The sequence below is a fragment of the Ustilaginoidea virens genome, chromosome 1 (genome assembly GCF_000687475.1).
Source record: "Ustilaginoidea virens chromosome 1, complete sequence".
Classification (NCBI taxonomy): Eukaryota; Fungi; Ascomycota; class Sordariomycetes; order Hypocreales; family Clavicipitaceae; genus Ustilaginoidea; species Ustilaginoidea virens.
In genome coordinates, this window is record NC_057316.1 from 1,605,704 (window position 1) to 1,621,626 (window position 15,923).

General features: G+C 40.2%; 3 protein-coding genes across 3 annotated transcripts; 1 reads left to right on the forward strand and 2 right to left on the reverse strand.

The window, feature by feature from the left end:
• Positions 1 to 202: 202 nt before the first annotated feature.
• UV8b_00234 (uncharacterized protein) lies at positions 203 to 887 on the reverse strand (the record flags this gene model as incomplete). Its single annotated transcript, XM_043137732.1, has 2 exons — positions 203 to 296; positions 400 to 887. 2 exons carry the CDS (start codon positions 885 to 887, stop codon positions 203 to 205), a joined length of 582 nt encoding a protein of 193 aa, XP_042993666.1.
• A 1,019-nt stretch (positions 888 to 1,906) lies between these two features.
• Positions 1,907 to 3,450, forward strand: UV8b_00235 (uncharacterized protein; the record flags this gene model as incomplete). Its single annotated transcript, XM_043137733.1, has 2 exons — positions 1,907 to 2,201; positions 2,261 to 3,450. 2 exons carry the CDS (start codon positions 1,907 to 1,909, stop codon positions 3,448 to 3,450), a joined length of 1,485 nt encoding a protein of 494 aa, XP_042993667.1.
• Positions 3,451 to 3,963: 513 nt separating this feature from the next.
• UV8b_00236 (uncharacterized protein) lies at positions 3,964 to 4,629 on the reverse strand (the record flags this gene model as incomplete). The annotated part of the gene is made up of 1 exon (XM_043137734.1): positions 3,964 to 4,629. One exon carries the CDS (start codon positions 4,627 to 4,629, stop codon positions 3,964 to 3,966), a length of 666 nt encoding a protein of 221 aa, XP_042993668.1.
• Positions 4,630 to 15,923: the final 11,294 nt, after the last annotated feature.

Consider the following 15,923-nt stretch of genomic DNA (forward strand, 5'->3'; position numbering starts at 1 on the left):
CGTCTGCGTCATCCATGCTTTTGTTCTTTCTTTCTTTCTTTCTTTCTTCCTTTTTTTTTCCTTTTTTTTCACAAGGAGACCAAGCAAGCTCAAGCTACCTTTCGGCAGGTCTTCTGGAAGAGACATCTATTTCCGGCATGAATGAATTTGAATTTTCGGTATGCCACACAGGGCGCCTGATCGGTAACTGGCGAGAGAGTCACTATGCGTCATGTGCCGACAGCCGGAAAATGGTGTAGAACGATGCGCGGGACAGATCAACCGTTGCCTGAATCGTCTGTAGAGTACAAAGGGTCCTGCACATTAGACGCCTTAGCCAAGGCGGTGCAGTGTCAAGGTTTGCAGAGATAAGTCGAACCAGCGGTTCACTAAGAAAGGTGATCGGTCCTTGACACTGACTTCCCAGAATGCAAAAGTTGCGCAAGCGTGGGGCCCGTCTTGAATAACCTTGCTAGGTAGGTACCTAGGTAGATATTGGCCATGTCCAGGGGGCAGGAGTGATCCTTTAGATAATGTCGCATTGGCGGATTCAGCGTCTTGACGAGTGAAAAGACCTTGTTTGCCAACGGACTGGATGAGAAGCGTCGAGGAAGACAAGCGTACCGGAAGCCATTCCCAAGTTGGTAGTTGGACTGCCGGAGACAAGTATCTGGCCGAGATGCGCAAAGAAGGTGTTGGGAATTTTGATGGAGCATCAACGTCATATTATTGTGACCTGGCAAACTTTGAGCCACGGCATCGAGTTTACCTCCCCTTCGAGGTAAGGCAACAGCCCAAGCAACAGCCCAAGCATTAGTCGAGGCAACTAGCGGGGCGTGGCGGGCCAAGTCACAAGGTGAAGCGACAATGCGCAAGGCAAGGAAGAGATGGACGCCAAGCTGCTCCATGTGGCATTGGTGTCGGTCCCGAACAGAAGCGGATAGCCAATGTGAACCGGGCCGTGTGACGACCCAACTTTGCCATGATACACGAGCTGCTCAACAAGTCTTGGTGGCAGGCCTAGGGTGCCGCTTCAGTCAAGGAGTCTGGGAATCAAGTATGTTGGACGCAAGCAAGCTGATGGCAACTGACCGGGCAGAACTGGTGTTGAAGCGGGCAGCTGGCTTGATTACGAGCGAGGTGAGGTGTACGGAGTCGACACGCCCGCAATCCAAAAGCAATATGAAGGGCGCGGAGCGTGCAGGAGTCGGAACGAGCGTTTGCCTGGGCCGGCTTGATTTTCATGCTTTCGTGACGAGTGTGCAGTGCAGTGCAATCTTGGTCGTCCAGACCGGCTCTAATTTGGGTGCTCTGCACCTACGCAACAGCAACTTTTACCTTTGCGGCATTATGCTCGCTGCATTATGCTCGTTGTTTTGCCTCCGCATCAGCAGCGGCGTCCCGATGGAGCCTTCTGGCCGGTCGTGACTGCCTGAACGGATTGATCGTTACACAAGTCCATGCGTTGGTTGGTTGCAGACGAGGTCACAGGCTCGCCCATCCTGGAACCCCTCTCCACAGCTAATTGGGTACCCGGTTCAACTCGGCACCTACCTTGGGTACCTGTAGATGAACTCAACTTTCTGGGAAGGAGCGCATGAAGCGCCAGGCCGGATACTGCGCTCTGGACCGCAATGATTGGCAGGCACTTTGTACCTTCCTTCCTCTTCAGGGGCTAGGCTTTCTTTCTGGTGATAAGGCCTGCAGAGGCCTGCGTGTGCGATCCGCCGCTGTGGCAAGTCCGAGATATGCATCACCTGTCTTGAGAGTTGCTTATCATTTAAAAAGAAAGAAGAAAGACAGGGAGAGAAAGACCAGAAAAAAAGGGAAAAAAAAAAAAAAGGCCGAGCCACCGCCAAGCTTGGTGATTCAACGCTCCCCTGACGAGTCAGGACTCAGCACCGGCATCTCATCCTTTTCTTTCAACATGCGCTCCTCCGTCATCTCCCTCCTGTCGTTGGCCTCGTTGGTCGCAGCTCTGCCCAGTCGGACTGCCGGCCCCAAACCAGCTCTGAAAAGGTCAACGTTTCGCAAACCCGACAGCCAGTGGAGCCATGTTATTCACGGCGCTGATGTTAAGACCGCCAAGGGTTCCCGTGGCCAGCTTGAAAACTATGCTCTCCGTGCCAACAAGGTAGACCCGTCAAGCCTCGGGGTTGACACGGTCAAACAGTATAGTGGTTACCTTGATGACAACGCCACGGACAAACACTTGTTCTACTGTAAGCAGGCCAACCATGACGTCTCTCAAGCCGTAGTTCCTCTGACCGACCCTGATCAGGGTTCTTCGAATCACGCAACGATCCCAAGAATGACCCTGTTTTCTTATGGCTCACCGGCGGCCCGGGCTGCTCTTCCATGACGGGACTTTTCATGGAGCTGGGTCCTTCTCATATCGATCAAAACGGCCAGTTGGTCCGGAACGAGTACGCGTGGAACAGTAATGCCTCGGTTATATTTCTTGACCAGCCTGTGAACACTGGCTTCTCTTACAGCAATTCTCCCGTGTCCACCACGGCTGCCGCCGCCAAGGATGTGTACGCCCTTTTGACGCTGTTCTTTGCCAAGTTCCCCGAATACGCCAGACAAGACTTTCACATCTCTGGCGAGTCATACGCGGGCCATTATATCCCCATCTTTGCTTCCGAGATACTCTCGCACAAAGACCGAAACATCAACCTCAAGAGCGCCCTGATAGGCAACGGCCTGACAGATGCACTTACACAATACGCCGCCTATGAGCCCATGGCTTGCGGAAAAGGCGGTCACCCGGCGGTCCTCGATCAGCAAAGTTGTCGGTCCATGCGAGATGCCCTCCCAACGTGCCAGCGCACTATCCAGGCCTGTTACAAGGGCAACCAGGACGCTTGCGCCACTGCAAGTGACGATTGCGACGGGCAACTGCTTGGCCCCTACGAGCAAACCGGACTTAACCCTTATGACATTCGCAAGCAATGTGTGGGAGGGGGTCTTTGCTACAGCGAGCTGGATTGGATCCAGACTTGGTTGAATAGGGACGACGTCATGCAAGCCCTCGGAGTCGAGGTTGACGGCTTTAGCACTTGCAACAGCCAGGTCAATAACGCCTTTCGACAGGCCGGCGACTGGTTCCTCCCTATCCACAGATCAGTACCTGGAATTCTTGCCCAGATCCCGGTTCTGATCTATGCCGGGGACTGCGACTTTATCTGCAACTGGCTGGGTAACCAGGCTTGGACGAACGCTCTCAAGTGGCCAGGCCATGACGCCTTCAACAGCGCCCAGAGCGTGGAGCTGACTTTGGGCCCAAGCCCAGCGTACGGCACTATCAAGCACGCAAAAGGCTTTGCATTTCTTCGAGTCTACCAAGCGGGACACATGGTTCCTTACGATCAGCCCGCGAGTACGCTCGACTTTGTAAATCGTTGGGCAAGGGGGGAGTGGGCCAAGTCAAATCCAGCCCCAGCCCATCCAACTGAAGGGCGTACCTGATGAATACATGATAGTCTTACAAGTATTTCAATTCCACGCATTTATAGCCAGAGTGTTTCAAGCGGGGGCGGATTCGCAAAAAGTGATCATCTCTCCGGCTGACCTGGCGGAGGCGCCGAAGGGTTCATTCCAACTCCCCTTGTGCCTGGCAAAAAACAACGACTGCGACCCGAGCGAGAAAAACCAATCAATCGGACGACCAAGCACGATTCCGACAAAAAGCGACGTGGGCTGGTATTCAGCTGCGGCACCCAAGTAAATCCCCTCCCTGTATTGCCTGCCTTTTATGTAGCCCGATGCGAAATGCAACAGCACAGTGATGCTAGAAAAGGAAGATGATGAATCATGACTACCTAGCTATCTAGAAGAGGGGGGTTAGGGGGGAAATGACCGTCAGTATATCAGGCCGTCCTAGTGTTTTGCTCGTGTTTTCCCCGTGTTTTCCACAACCATCCATGCCTGCCGAGTATCCAACGCCTCCAAAGTCAAGTCGAGGCGAAAGAGGTTCAGATGCTACATGACATAGCCATACGCGATGGAAGGCTTTTCAGCATGAATCGTCACCAATCCGGGCGGGCAGCTAAAACACGACCAGCTGGATCCCGATCCCGTATGGCCAGCCGTGTCGCGAAAGCGGCCGTAAGAGGAGGGACTAGGTCCGGTGTACAGGGTCAAGTCCAAGTTCAAGTGGTAGTCCAAATCCGACTGCGCCGGATCCTCCGGCCTGGAAGCATAAAACTCGCCGGCGTATTCTCCACCCTGGTTTGGGTCGGTTCGCGCCTCCTTCTTGGCGACCTTGGCCGCTTGCACGCAGAGTGGCCATTTGACCTTGCGAGCATTGAAGTTGTACGCGAATAGCATATCTGCGTTGCATACCTCGCCCTCGGCACACGGCTTGTACACGACGCTTATCTGCGCATGGGCTGGATTTCGGCAGTTGACGGCCCTTCGTCTTGCGGCGTTCTTGATGCAATTCCCGCCGATGGAGCGGCTTCCTGGATGTTTTGCGTGGCACGCCTGGTGGAAGGGCAGGAGCTGCAGGTTGACGGCTGCGGAGTTGTTGATTTCCCCCTCGAACTGACGCTTATGAATCCGCGGGCTGGTCCGCTTCCTTCTGCGGCTGACTTCTTGGAGAAACTGCTCGAAGGTGAGGCCGGAGCGGGATTCGGGCTTGGTCATTACATGCACCTTTGTACACCTTTAAATACCTTATACACACATACGTACATATATATAATATATATAAATCCCGCGCCATGTGGCGGCTCGTTGCAGCAGACGGGGACGGATAGATGGGCCCAAGAAGAAAGACGGCAGACGCAGACTTTTACTGCAACTAGGTTGCGCGCGGCACGCAACCGGAGGAGGGTACAGGTCAACCGACCTGTGTCCCCCCCTTGCCATCCGACCCCCCCATAATAACTTAACTGACCTGACCATTGCTGTGGGCTATATTCTTAATATAATTGGTTTACTAGGGAATAGTGGGTCAGGTCACTCTATATAGAAAAATATATAAAAAGTACTTTCTCTGCTTTTTTACTAGGTTCTTAGGTAGGGGAACCTAGTAAAAGAAATTATATAAGTTACTTTATATATAAAAATATATAGAAAAGTACTTTCTCTAATTTTTTTTATTAAGTTCTTACGTAGGGGTACCTAATAAAAGAAATTAAATAGGTCACTTTATATATAAAAATATATAGAAAAGTACTTTCTCTAATTTTTTTATTAAGTTCTTAGGTAGGGGTACCTAGTAAGAGAAGCTAAAGAAGTCACTTTATATAGATATATATATATAAGGGTACCTCTCTTTCTATTTCTAGAACCTACCTTAGGTAGTAGATATCTAGGTACCTACTTAGTAGAAGTACTAGAAGTCACTTTATATAGAAAAATATATATAGAGGTAATTCCTTCTACTATAGTACCTAAGTACCTAAATGCCTACCTATTTAGTAAAAAGAGAGGAAGTAACTTTCTATAGAAAAGTCTCTATAAAGGTACTTTACTTACCTTTAATACTAGGTTCTTAAGTACCTAGATACCTAGGGATACTAAGAAAATATATAGTAGAAGTCACTTTCTATAGAAATATATATATAAAGATACTTATAGTCTAGTGGCTACTATAGATTAAAGGATCCACTACTCTTTATTAGCGTATCTCTATATTAGGAAAGAGCATTAGTTAGGTTAGTTAAGTTATTATAGGGGGGTCGGATGATAAGGGGAGGGTATAGGTCGGTTGATATATAGTCTCCAACCAGAGACGGGGTTAACCGGGCGTATGCATGGGAAGCAGAACCTCAGCAGGGGTATTATATAAGGGTACAGGTCAACCGACCTATATCCCCCCCTTATCATCCGACCCCCCCATAATAACTTAACTAACCTGACTATTGCTGTGGGCTGTATTTTTAATATAATTGGTTTATTAGAGAATGGTAGGTTAAGTCACTTTATATAGAAAAATATATAAAAAGTACTTTCTCTGCTATTTTTGTTGATATAAACTCGGGGTACCCAGTTATACGTAGGGTCGCGCGCGTGGTATTATGTACCGGGAGGTCACTAAGTAAAGGATTTATTGACTTTACTAATGACTGAATATCTAAAAGGAAAGAAAGGAAGCAAAAGAGGGTAATTACACGATATGGCCTTTTGTGCGTGCCGTAGTCACGTGCATCGGCGCAGTCGGGCCGGGCTGCCCGCGTGCCCTACCGGGCTCAGGGGTAAAGGGGCAAAAGTAGCCACATCGTAGGCAGCAGTATGCACGGCATATCCGTCGCAATATGCCCAATTGGGCACCTTACAATAGTGATTCCAATACTGGCAGCTTCTCTTTTTATAGAAGCAAACATCGGAATCGCTAGGATATAAGGCGCACATATAGAAAAGAAAGTGCGGCGCGGTCTCGGCAGGTTGTGCCGCCAATAATGCTATTATGCCGCGCGGCCGGTTTGTATAGGATTATACTATACAGCCGGTATATTGAATATCTCAGCCGAAATAAAGGGGTAAAAAGGGGCAGCAGTAAACGCAGTAAAAGCAATAAATGCATACAATATTAAATATAGGAAAATCACAATATTGAATATAGGAAAATCATAATATTGAATATAGGAAAATCTATACACTTGCTATTAGAGGGAAATTGGCTTATCTGTAAAGTGGATATCGGTTATATCTGAGGTCGGATGTGCCGAGTTCCCCCTTAATCAGTAGGCCCTTAGGGGTACCCTTTTACCCACTATAAATAGCTAGGAATACAAGTCTCTTTGAAGGAGACTTAGTTCTTTTAATTAAGCATTTATCGCATTTTCCCTATGCATTCTGACATAGTAGCAATTGCGTAAATATCATAACGAAAACCTTATTATTATCCCTTACCTTATAGCCCAGCCTTAAGATCAATTATTATCTTTATTTTGCTATAAAAGCCACTATTTTCCGGATCCTATTTGAGCAAGCTCTAGGTTCCCCATTGAATCTATTAAAAGCCTTATTGCTGATATACTTATGTAGCCTTATTAATTAAAAAAGGAGGCTATTCGGAAAGTCGCGATATTTCCTTTAAAATTATACAACCGATATCTTGACCGCTATTTTCATCAGATTAATTCGTACCTTAAATACCATTATCAGCAAAAATAGGTACTATTACTAATAATAGCTCTAAACCAGTAGTCAAGCTAATATCCCAATATGATTAGGATATCTAGTATGATTATATTTAAAAGCGTGCTTTAGAGGATAATATTTAGATATTTATTGACCCTAAGGGCTCGGCGATACTAAATATACCCCTTCTATTGGTGTAGGAATTAGATAAACCTATCTATTCCATATAGGCATTAACATTAATACTAATATCTGCAGCAACAGCCGATTTATTAATAGAAGCTGCAGATCGTGCCCCTTCTGTAAATACTAGAGCTGCAATAGCAGCTAAGGCATTATCGATAGGACTAATATTACTTACCCTAGTAAGAATAAAAATAATCTGGCCTTAGCAAGTCGAGAATATTAAAGAAAACTACTACTTCAAGCCGATATAACGCCTTAATTGTATTACTACTGCAGAATGGATAAAACAAGCTAACATTTAGTACAATTTTCAGAACGACCGTTATATAATATTTAGTCGGAACCTTTAAGCATATACAGTATAGTTTGAATCAACATTAAGCCCTAGCTATAAGATATTAATAGCAGGCAATCGGAGCATTCGAAGAAAAATTTAATACCTAATAGAATATATACAACCGGTTCAGCTTATTATCTAGGAATACCTCGAAGAAAAATTTAAGCAGGCTATACAATATAACCTTGGAAAATATAATATAGAGGAATAGTTCAACGAAATCTCTATGTTATATAAGCAATTAGTGCGAATAGACTCGATCCTTATTAATAGGAATACGCCTACTAAATAGCTAATAGAAGCTCTTTATTAAAAATATCCTGCCTTTAAGGATAAAATCCTCAATCGAATAATAAAGGCATAAGAATAAAATAAATATCTCAATTTTCTAATAACTATTAAAAATATTCAGTAAAAATAGGAATTAAAAGAGAAGGGGAAGGTTAGTAGTAGTTATATAGTATTTATAACTAACGATACTAAACCTTCGTTATAAGCCATTTCTAGCGATACTTCGGCTTTATTTTCGGCAGAGAAAAAGACCTATAAATACTATAGCAAGCCCCATATAGTAAAGGGGCCTTATTATAAGAATTATTAGATATTAACTCTATTAATAGCTCTATACTATTTAAAAGGCAGGATCAGTAAGAAAAGCTAGGAAGCTATATATAAAAAAATGAAAAAGGAATCTAAAAAGGTGCAAAATATATTTAAAGCCTTTTAAGATAAATAGAAGGGCAAAAGCAAAAGTAATAACGATAATAATAAAGAAGAAGATAGATTAATAGAGAAAAAAAAGGAAGATAAGGTATTTACAATATTTATCCTTTCTATAGGAATTTACCTAAATAATTTAAGCCTTTTAAAGTCTTATATTATACTCGATAATAGCACTTTAACGCATATCTTCAACGATATAAAGTGGTTTATTAATATCGACTATAATATCGACGAGCACCTTATTCGTAATACTTATAATAGTGTTTTAAAAGTCCTTAGTATTAATTCTATTCGGATTATATTACAGGATAGAAGGGCTATTACCTTTATTAATATTCTATATAATCCGACAATCATAGCGAATCTTCTTACTATAAAAAAGATAAGAAATAAAGGATTATTTTAGAATAATAAAGTCAATAAAATTTACCTATAGAAAAATGGTCAATAAGAAGTGATCTTTTAAGTTTCTTAAGTAGAAGAAAGGCCCTATATCCTCTACTAAAGTGGCGGAAATAATATGCCTATAGATAAATTTATCATAAGGGCTTAAAGTAATGCCTTAATTATTGACGAAGCCTATTTAGCTCGAGGAGATAGCTATTAGCCTAAAACTTTAATAAAAACGCTTTATACTATCTAGCATACTCGTTTTAGGCACTTAGGTCGGAATTCGATAGATTATATCTTTAAAGATATATTATAGATGCTTAAGGAAAAAGAAGCTTCAAATTATAAGGTTTATAGTAGCATAAAAATCGTGAAGCAGATATTACGGTTATCTTATAAGCTCTCGATGCCTTAGGAACCCTTTAAAGTAGTTTCTTTCGATTTATTTCTATAAGCTACTGCTTTTAATAGTAATAAATATATAGTATTATTCACCTACCGATTTATAGGAATAAAGTATATTTTCATAATACCTAGAAAGACCAACCTACCTAAATGCTAGCTAATCTTCGAGAATTAAGTTTTATACTTATATAATATAGCGATCGCAATAGTCATTTCGGATAACGAAATAGCGCTTTAGATTAGCAATAGTCATAAAGAAGCTAAGCGGAAAGGCATTATAATTTGAAATTCGAGCCCTAGCTATTAATATTAGAACGGTTATACTAAATATTCTAGGGGGGTATTAAAGATAAAGATAGCCCTTTTTAATATATAAGCAGGCTTTCCTAAGGAGTTATAGCCTATTATAGCTAAAGCAGCGGTATATTTACTAAATTAAAGCCCTAAGAAGTCAGAAAGACCTTACGATAACTAGAAGTCACCTCTTTAAATGCTTCAACTTTAGTTCTATAATAATAAGCCCGCCTAAAAATACCTACCGGTAGATATTCGTCTATAAATTTACTACTTCTACGCCTACGGATATAAGGCTTTTATAATAACTCGCAATAGGATATTATAGAAAGGTCTGAAGCTTAATTAAAGAGCTTACATTGGGTATTTAGCAGGCTATATCTCGACCCCTTAGTACCTAATTTAGGTGCCTTTATTGAAAAGAAGCTACTAATTCAATTCTAGCTATATTATATTCGATAAGACCGTTTTTTATTAAAATAAATACTACTTACCGATTTCTGAACAACAGAAGGAGGCCCTAAATAGCCTTATCGGTAATATTGAAGAAACACCTATTATTAACGACTTTAAACTCGTATTATCTAGGAATTTAATTGAAAATATCTTTATTAATGATTTAATTATTAAATAGGCACTAAAAGCATAAAATAAAGCTATTAATAATACCCCTTAACCGATAGAAATTAATCTTAAAGTTATAGATTACCCTAAAAAAGCTATTACTTAAGTAATACTACCGTCCTTACTATTTTCGCTTAAACCTAACAATTAATTAGAGCCGATTACTCCCTTTAATAATATATTATTTATAAAGCTTAAAGGAAACGCTTATAATATTTTTGTAGCTTCTATTGCGAAGCCTTTAGCTATAATAGAGGCACCACATATTACAAATATGCCTAAAAAGCCGGCGATATAGAGGGAGCTTAAAAAGCACCCTAAACGCAAGGAATTTATTACCGCCGCGAAAGAAGAATATTCAAAGGTTATAAACAGGGAGATTAGGTATATTATTCAATATAATAATTCATCTATTGACCCTTAGATTAAGCTATTAGACCTAAAGTGGGTATTTGCCTATAAATAGGACTAAAATAGGTATTTCACCGGTTATAAAGCACGATTATGCATTTATAGTAATTAACAACCCTATGATCTTCGTAATACCCAGGCAATAGCGCTTATGACACGTATATTTCAGCTTCTTATAGCATTAATATACTTCTTTAACCTAAAAACACACTAATATAACTTCATCACAGCTTTTCTCAACGCACCTTTTAATAAGACTATCTATTGCAAACAACCCGATGGATTTCATAATAGCTTTACATTCATTAGGTTATTATGTGCCCTATATAGGCTTCGAAGGTCTCTGCTACTATAGTTTAAAGAGTTATTACGATTCCTATTGCACTAAGGCTTTAAATAGGTCTACGAGGACCCTTATATCTTCATCAATAGCTTCCTTATTATATTCTTCTATATTAATAACCTAGTTATACTTTATTATAAGTTACGAATAGAGGCATTCGAATTATTCTATACGGTATTAATAGCGGTATTTAAGATTAAAAATCTCGGCGAACTATAGTAATTCCTAGCAATTAAAGTTATTCGCAATCGTATGGCCGGAAAGTTATAGCTTACATAGAGGGCTTACTTCGACAAGCTAGCGATAAAATATAACCTTACTGCATTTAATGATACTAAAGACCGCCTTCCGGAGCACCTACTGCATACTATAAGACTTAAGGCATTCGATAGAATAACTAAACTATATAATATAAAGTAATACCAATCGATAGTAGGCTCGTTAGTATATCCGATTATAATTATAAGGCCTAAACTAGGCTATATTGGATCGTAGCTATTAAGATTCCTTTAAAATCTAAATCTAGACTATTTATAAGCCGTAAGGAAGGCACTCGACTACGGCTATATATAGAAGAATACCATAATAGAATTCCAGGCTAATATAGTAGAAATAGAGGCATTTTCTAATGCTTCCTATGCCGACGATATCATAATGCGATAAAGCAGTTAGGGCTATATAATTAAGCTCTTTAGCGGCCCGATTATATATAAATCGGGTCAATAGGATATTATTACGATATTATCAATAGAGGCAGAGCTTCTTGCGATATCTTATATAGCAAAAGAGGTTATCGCCTTCAAAAAATTATGCGAAGAAGTAGGGCTCTAATTATATACCGATATCCCTATAATTTAATATAACAATATCTAGACCATTTGCCTATTAAAAGAGGAATTCTTTAAGCTTATAACGCGGCTTTATTACGTAGATATTCATCATTATTAGCTGCGCCAGGAGGTTTAGAAAGGAATAATCGATATTATATAGGTTCTAACGGGTAATATAGTTGCTAACGGTTTTATAAAGCCCCTAATAGGCCAGAAATTTAAAATCTTCCGCCGGCAGCTTAGGCTCGTTATTTTGAAGGGATCCTATAATGCTGGACCGCAGTCTCACGATATTGATTTTAATGGTAAGGAAGAGCCTCAGAAGGACCAAAATAAAAAAACGCCCTAAAAAATCAGATTAAAAGGGGCTTTTCAATAGCTATACTTAGTTCCTAGAAAAATTAGAATCTACGGTTTGTTGTTGTTTCTTACTTTATATATATGCAATTGGGCCAATTTACCCCGGTACAGGTAGCCTATTTAACAACGGCACTATTATTTTTTGCGCATAACGTTTTAAGTGGATTGATATTTCTACTTATTATCTTGCTTTGCACTGAGTTTAGCTATATGGCAGGATATCCTTGAGAAAGCATATCCTAAGGGGGTATATTAGAGGGAAATTGGCTTGTCTATAAAGTGGATATCGGTCATATCCGAGGTCGGATATGCTGAGCTCCCCCTTAATCAGTAGGCCCTTAGGGGTACCCCTTTGCCACTATAAATAGCTGGGAATACAAGTCTCTTCGAAAGAGACTTAGGTTTTTCAATTAAGCATTTATCGCATTTTCCCTATGCATTCTGACACTTGCTATATATGATATCACTAATACTGTCGGAATCGCTGTTGCAAGGTGCCCAATTGGGCACATTGCGACGGATATGCCGCGCACACCTGTTGCGCACGATGTGGCCACTTTTGCCCCTGTGCCCCTAAGCCCGGTAGGGCACGCGGGCAGTCCGGCCCGACTGCGCCGATGCACGTGATATCGGCATATGCACAAAAAGGCCATATCGTGTAATTACCCTCTTTTGCTTCCTTTCTTTCCTTTTAGATATTTTTCAGTTATTAGTAAAGCAATTAAATCCTTTATTTAATGACCTTATGGTATATAATACCACGCGCGCGACCTTACGTATAACTGGGTACCCTAAGTTTATATCAACACTGATTAGTGGTAATAATCACCACTCATAGGATTATATCCTGCAAAAAATGATGTATTATAGATTAGTAAGATTACTCTCGAAGAGACGATTTCTATTGCAAATCGTGCTAATTAGGAAGGCAGATAACCTATTCTATTGAACGGTTATACTGCCGACTAATTAGAAAAACAATATAGACCTTTTTTACCTCCGTCTATTATAAAGGAAGAAAATATATTAACTGTTACGATTTTTGACGATATCCTTAGTATTTAGGAGGCGGCTGACCTATTCCGTTGAATGGTCTGCTGCTAACTATAGGAGGCAAATAACCTATTCCGTTAAATGGTTATTTTGCTAATTAATCCCTTCTTTTCCTTCTTTTATCCTACCCTTACGGATATCCTTACGGATACCCTCACGGATAAAAGCCCTTTTATATTTCTTATAACAACTTTATAAGGCACAAACCTTATACTTCTTGCAAGAGTAAATCTTACACTCTTTGCAATATATCCCCCCCCCCCTCCTCTTAATATTATAGCACGATCATGATCATCAATATTACAACCGGTACTGCCTAAAAGGCTATAACGATTTGCCCCTTTACTTAATAATAACTAGGCTACCGCGATAGAGCCTATTACCCCTAATGCCACCACTGTGGCATTATACAACCGCCTGGTCTTCTTAATCTATACCTATAAGAAAGACCGTATAATTAATAATGACCTATGGGAACTATTCTATAACGACTGTAGTAAATAGGATGAACAACTATTTAACTGCGTTAATCTACTATTCCTATGCAAATTCCGTATATACCTATAGGATTACGGCGTATATATCGGAATATTAGGCTCTCTAATAATACTAACCCTAATAGAATGCCTTTAATAAGAATAGAACCCTAAATGGCTTTAAGAAGAGATCGACCATTAATTAGGGCGTAAGATATTCCGGTTACGACTTAACCCTTATAGGGAAGTATTAGTACCTATCGGTAATTTTGATTAGGAAGTTATAGGCTTACGAAATTCATTATGGGTACCTACTGTAATAAGACCCTTAAGAAGATCCTTATAAGCCTTAATATCAAAGGACTTCGCAATACTAAGGGTGGCATAATTATAGTTATAATAACTTATTATCCCCTCCTTTATATCGAAAAAGCCTCTTACTTTTGCCCCTACCGAAGAAGAAAGGGGCCAGTCCTAATAACTAAAAGGGAAGACGCCTATTTATAATAGGTTACTATTCGAAATAGGGGAAAGCTCCTGCTATTAATAATACGTAATGGCCGACGAAGACTATAGCCCGACCGACTAAATACTTTACCCTAGGGGTTATACCCCTAGCCGGGCTAGCTAAAGCGGCTATTATAATGCCCCTTAAGATTATAGTATACCTAATAGAACTCGGATTATAGGCCTTAATAATGTGCTTTTTTTAATAGAAGATCCCGATAATACCCCTAATACCAGATATCGGGCCTAAACGCCTTACCCATTAATGCTAAAAATAGGCATGGCACCCGGCCCTTCCTACTAATATCGGCCTACCTAAACCGATGAATAGGCCGTTTATCCGGACTAACCTAAATATCCTGCCAGCCTATCGTAAGCTAACCGATAAGCTATTTTGGAATACCCTTCGGAATACCTTTAAAAAGATTATACCTAATAAAGGTTTAACTAAGAAGATTATTCCTAAACCGGGTTTAATAATATATTGAAGAAAATATCTAACCTCTTATATAGCTATCGTATAGAGGATAGATATAGCGGCAAAATAGATGACTTTATTGTACTAAAAGTTATATCCTTCAAGAGTAAGTACCGCCTACTAGGATTACCTAATAATGCATCCGCCAGAGTATTCTAAATTATACTAATCGGCGATACTAAGATATATTACTTTGATAATATTGAATGTATTTGCGATACCCTTACTTTTAACGATATAGTCCGCAAAGTTAAGAGCCATTTCAAAAATAAGAGCATAAAGCAATTCTATTTGCACTATTAGAATAGAATAATACTCTAATTAGTTATCGCAAAATATCCCAATAAGTTAAAGCTAAAATGCCTTAATATCCTATTAGAAGAACTTTAACGCCTATATCGTGGTCTTTTTCCCCCCTTTATAGCTAATATAGAGCTTTATCGGCAAATGCTTAATGCTATAAGGGATACCCCTGAGTATAGCCAGGCGCTATATCGATATGCCCCTACATTTAAAGGCCTCGCCGCTAATTTATAGCGATCCCTTTCTATCTACGAGACTACCTATATGACTTAATAGTATTATTTCCTTTAATAACAGTCTTAACAACATTAGGATGTTAAAGATATTAATATCGCTAATAATATAGTATTATTTATAGATCGTAGATACGGTTAATCCTATAGCCGGTATTAACGCCCCTAATGATATGGACCCCTTTAATGCCGCTTTAAATAATAGAATCGCGCCTTTTTAGCTAGGCCTTATTAAAGAAGATACTTCATTTGCAATAAAATAGGGTATTAGTTATCTAACTACTCTACTAAAAAGCAATAAGAATTAAAAGACTAATAGATAAAAAACCAATCCCACCGTACTGCCCTTAATGATAAGAAATTCTGTATTTTTTTATAGGAATACGAAAAGCCTGGCCCCTAAGGCCTTAAAAAAGAAGAAAAGGCTGACCTTAATGATATTATCGGTAATATTGAGGTAATAATGGCAGGGGATATAAACTAGGATGCAGAGAATGCTGCTATACCGCAAATTATAGCTACTTAGTATTTCGAAGCCCCTATGCAAGCCGAACCGTTATTATCTATTGAGATATTATAGGCCCTGTAAGATGAATTATGCCAATACGCCTTTTTATAGGTTAACCCTTTTTGAATGCCTTTACTATTAGACTGTAATTCTACCTTTTTAAAAGAAGAATAATATAGTGACTATACCTTCTATGGAATCCTACCGGATATTAGTGCTTCCGGCCTATTAATAGTAGACCTAAGTTAAGTAAAGGTATTAATGAGATTAATGAAGACCCTAACTATCAAGATAACTAATAAGAAGCATATAATGAATTTTAGCGCGGGCTCTACTATATCTTCTGGTATATTGAATATCCTAATGATATTCGGTAATATCCCCTTCT